General features: G+C 59.8%; 1 protein-coding gene across 1 annotated transcript; it reads right to left on the bottom strand.

Annotated features, from left to right (window-relative positions):
- Positions 1-896: 896 nt before the first annotated feature.
- On the bottom strand, positions 897-2,106 carry Sfn (stratifin). The gene has a single exon (XM_004850675.3). The coding sequence runs from the start codon at positions 2,104-2,106 to the stop codon at positions 1,360-1,362; it is 747 nt and encodes a 248-aa protein (XP_004850732.1). The 3' UTR covers positions 897-1,359.
- Positions 2,107-4,026: the final 1,920 nt, after the last annotated feature.

Raw genomic sequence — 4,026 nt, forward strand, 5'->3', positions numbered from 1 at the left:
TAAGAGGGAGGTAGTGTTTTAAACCTCCACCCACCACGCCTCACAAGTGAGACCCAAAGGTGAGCAGGGCTCAGAGCCTCCGGCAGGACACGTCGCACCCAGGCGCTTTCTCTCCGCACCCGAAGTCTTCGCTCCCTTTGGTTGGAGAACCTTGAGTTCAAGCCTCTTTCCATAGAGGGGAAACTGAGGCCCAGGGAGGTGTAATGGCTTTTCCAAGGTCCCAAAGGCAGCCAGGTACACAATCCAAGCCTGCTGGCCATGCGGCCAGGGCTGCCTCTGGAGCGTGGTGGCAGCGTCTTGGGCCGGGCGGGCGACAATTTGCCAGAGTGAAACGTGGAGAGCGCCGTCCCCCAGAGCTAGGCCAGCGGCGAGGAGAGCGCTCAGTCAGCCAGCCAGCCTCGGCTTCCGGCCCCCGGAGGTGGCGGCGGGAATCCTCGCTGCGTGCGCGCCGCTGCTCACTCTCCCATTGGTCAAGCGGACCCCGGGGGTGGTGCCGCTGGCAACTCCCTCCAGTGATAGGGCAGTAGCGGCCCCGGGCCCCGCCTCCAGCCCTGGGCTGTGAATGTAAGACCAAGCGCCTAGACGGCGGTCCCGGCATGTTGCTGCCTGCCACAAGCCGAGCCTGTAGGCTAGGCCGGCCGGGCTGCCCTCGGCCCTCCCCACCCAGTTTGCGAATGTTCCCCACCAGCCCGTGTCCCTTTGTCCCCACCCGACGGCGCAGGTCCGAGGGTTGAGTGGGACTACTCCCCGCTTTAAGTCTGGGGTCCTCCGGGTATTCGGGCCACCGGGCCAGCCCCAGAGAACAGGACCCTAACGCTAAGGTCCTAAGTCAGGGTCTCTAAATCACACTTCAGTCCCACTCCCAGCCCATGGCCAATAACTGGAAAAGACAGGAGTATCACAGCGGAACTTTATTGAGAGGGAACATGGTCACACCCAGCAGACGCGCTTTCACTCTCGCTCTCTCACACAGTCACACGCACGCGCACGCACACACCCTTGTCCCACCTCTGCCTGCCTCACGGTCCAGTTCTCAGCCACAGGGGTGGGACACTCCAGAGGCGGCAGGGGCCAGAGGGAGGCGCGGGGTGGGGGTGGGGAGTGGCCCGGGTGAGGGTGGGGTGGGAGAAGGGGGCGCAGGGCGCAGAGGTGGGCAGGACGCTCCGCAGGTGGTGCGCCCAGAGGGGACCCTGGCCACAGTGGCCTTGGAGCCGCTGCGCCCCTGGAGGGGCCTTTCTGAGCTGGGGCAGAGCCCTCGGGAAGGTCTGGGCAGGGCCGGGCCTCCCACCCCCTACGAGTACTCTGGGCGGCAGCTGGGTACTGGAGCGGGTAGGGCAGGGCAGGCAGCAGCAGGCAGGTTCAGCTCTGGGGCTCCTCAGGAGCCTCGCCACCCTCTTCCCCGGCGCTGTCGGCTGTCCACAGCGTCAGGTTGTCTCTCAGCAGCTGCATGATGAGGGTGCTGTCTTTGTAGGAGTCCTCGCTGAGAGTGTGCAGGTCAGCCATGGCCTCGTCAAAAGTGGTCTTGGCGAGCGAGATGGCCTCCTCGGGGCTGTTGGCAATCTCGTAGTGGAAGACAGAAAAGTTCAGGGCCAGGCCCAGGCGGATGGGGTTGGTGGGTGGCATCTCCTTCTTGCTGATGTCCATGGCCTCCTGGTAGGCTGCCCGGGCAGAGTCGATGATGCGCTTCTTGTCGTCACCGGTGGCCACCTCGGCCAGGTAGCGGTAGTAGTCGCCCTTCATCTTCAGGTAGAAGACCCGGCACTCAGCCTCCCCAGCCTCCTTGACGAGATGGGAGTCCAGCAGGCCCAGCACGGTGTCGCACACGCCCCGGAGCTCGGTCTCCACCTTCTCTCGGTACTCTCGGACCTCGGGGCCCTTCTCCTCCGAGCCCTCCTCATTGCTCTTCTGCTCAATGCTGGACAGGACCCTCCAAGCAGCCCTCTGGCCGCCCACCACGTTCTTGTAGGCCACGGAGAGCAGGTTTCGCTCTTCGCAGGAGAGGTCCTCACCCTTTTCCACGGCGCCCTTCATGAAGGCTGCCATGTCCTCATAGCGCTCGGCCTGCTCTGCCAACTTGGCCTTCTGGATCAGACTAGCTCTCTCCATGGCTCTGGGACAGACGGTCGGGCGGCGAGCTAACTGGCTGCCAGGGGACCAATGCCGGGTTCTGTGCCTTTCCTGCTCTCGCCCTGCCTTTTGGCTGGGTGGCCTGGCCCAGAGAAGGGTGGGGAGAGACAGGGGCGGGACTGGGGCCCAAGACCTGCCCCTTTCTCCCCTTCTCCTCACACCCTTTCCGGCTCTTCCATAAAGGTAAAAGGGCGGGATGTAGAGGTGAGTCATCGGGACAGTCAGCAAGAGAAACCTGGGCGTGGGCCCCACCTTCCGGGCTCCAGGCTGCCCCCTGCTGTTCAGGGCTGCGTTGCACAGGCGCCCATATTAGGAAGCTACCCCAGATCCTCCTTCACACTGAGTGGCCAAACACAGGAGGGTGGGGTTCTTAATCCTGCCAGGTATGTTTCCCTCTTGGTTCAGGTGAGATAACTCATGTGTAGGTAGGGCTGCAGTTTCCCGAACACTTTCTCAGCCAGGATCTCAATCCCTACGATGTCTTTGCAACTTACACAGACTGGACAGGTGGGAATACTGTATCAGAGAGGGGTGAGATTTACTCAAGGTCACAGAGCTACCAACTCCCTAAAACTCTTCCCCTGCACCCTACTTCCTTTGGCTTTTTTTCCCATTGAGGCCTGTGACCCGTGAGCTCCAGTATCTGGAGGTGGGATTCAGTCTTCTTCCTCAGTCTCCCTAAAGATACAATAGTTCTGGGCTGGGAATGTAGCTCAGTGGTGCTGCCACCTGCCTCCCAAGCACAAGGTCCTGAGTTCAATCCCTGGTACCTCCCCCCCACCCCAAAGATACAATAGTTCCATCCCCTGCTCCTCACTCTTCCTCTGACCCCCCAGAATGCACAGGTGGCAGCTTTCAAGGTGCCACTTAATGAAGTGTTTAACAAGCAGCCTCTGACGCTCCAGCCCAACCTTTGTAATTAGTCACCCAGTAGGTTTGTTGGACACCTTCCCCATCACAGCACAATCTTCCCTTTCAAGTTGGTGGCCTGTTGCCACTTGTCTGAAGATTTAGCCTCTGACTCTCCACACCAGGTCACCTGGCCCCTCCAAGCTGCCTGCCATGATGTATCAGCCAGGCTCCCGGGGTGGGGGGGGTGCGCTGGGGATCCTTGGCTGTCCCACTTTCCAGCCTGACTCAGATTGCCCTCGGTCAGAGGCTGGAAAGCAGGCCACCTGGGTGCTCAGTCCAGTTTGGTCCCCTGGGGGGTACGCTAGCAACCTGGGGAGAGAAACAGGTCTGAGGAAAAGGAGGCTGCAGTGACACATAGCATTTCGTTTTATGGGGTGGCAATTTCAGCTGAGTGATGTCTCCCCAGCCAGTCTTCCAGAAGTTTTCCTTGTCCCATCTCTTTGACTGTGGCCCCAACTCTGACCCCTCACAGAGGCTTCAGAGATGGACACCTCTCTTACCAACCGTCTGTCCCTGCTTGCTGAGGCTCTGTCGTCAAGCTTCACCAAGAGCATCATGAAGAGTGTTGTTGCCAAGCCCAAGCCTTGGAGGGTAGGTTCTTGGTTATGTGCCCCACCCCCAGCAAAAGCTCAGGTAGGGCTCAGGGTGGGGATCCTGTGGGGTCCAGCCAGTCCATCCCTTGAGTCTGAGTCTCTCCTGGTTCCCAAGTGTCTGGGCACCCACCTTGCCCTCTGGAGAGGGGCCTGGCCCAGGGCTCTAAGGGCTAAAGATGAAAACTGCTTCTACCACAAGGAAAGGTAGGAACGAGTCTGGACTAATAATGCCAAGGGGTTTCCCAGGAAGTAGAGGGATTTTAGGCCTGACATCCAAGAGGCTTTGCTCAAATGGGGGCTTTGATGTGGAAAACAATTGAAAGGTCTTATACTAAATTACCAACTCAGAAGGGGTATCTTTAGGTAGAGAGACTCGAAGACTTTTTTCTCTCTT

Source organism: Heterocephalus glaber, unplaced genomic scaffold (assembly GCF_053883595.1).
Source record: "Heterocephalus glaber isolate CG9 unplaced genomic scaffold, H.glaber_assembly_v1.0 deba00001452, whole genome shotgun sequence".
Lineage (NCBI taxonomy): Eukaryota > Metazoa > Chordata > Mammalia > Rodentia > Bathyergidae > Heterocephalus > Heterocephalus glaber.

Coding starts and splice junctions, on each gene's coding strand:
- Sfn (XM_004850675.3), bottom strand. CDS start 2,106: ATGGAGAGAGCTAGTCTGATCCAGAAGGCCAAGTTGGCAGAGCAGGCC.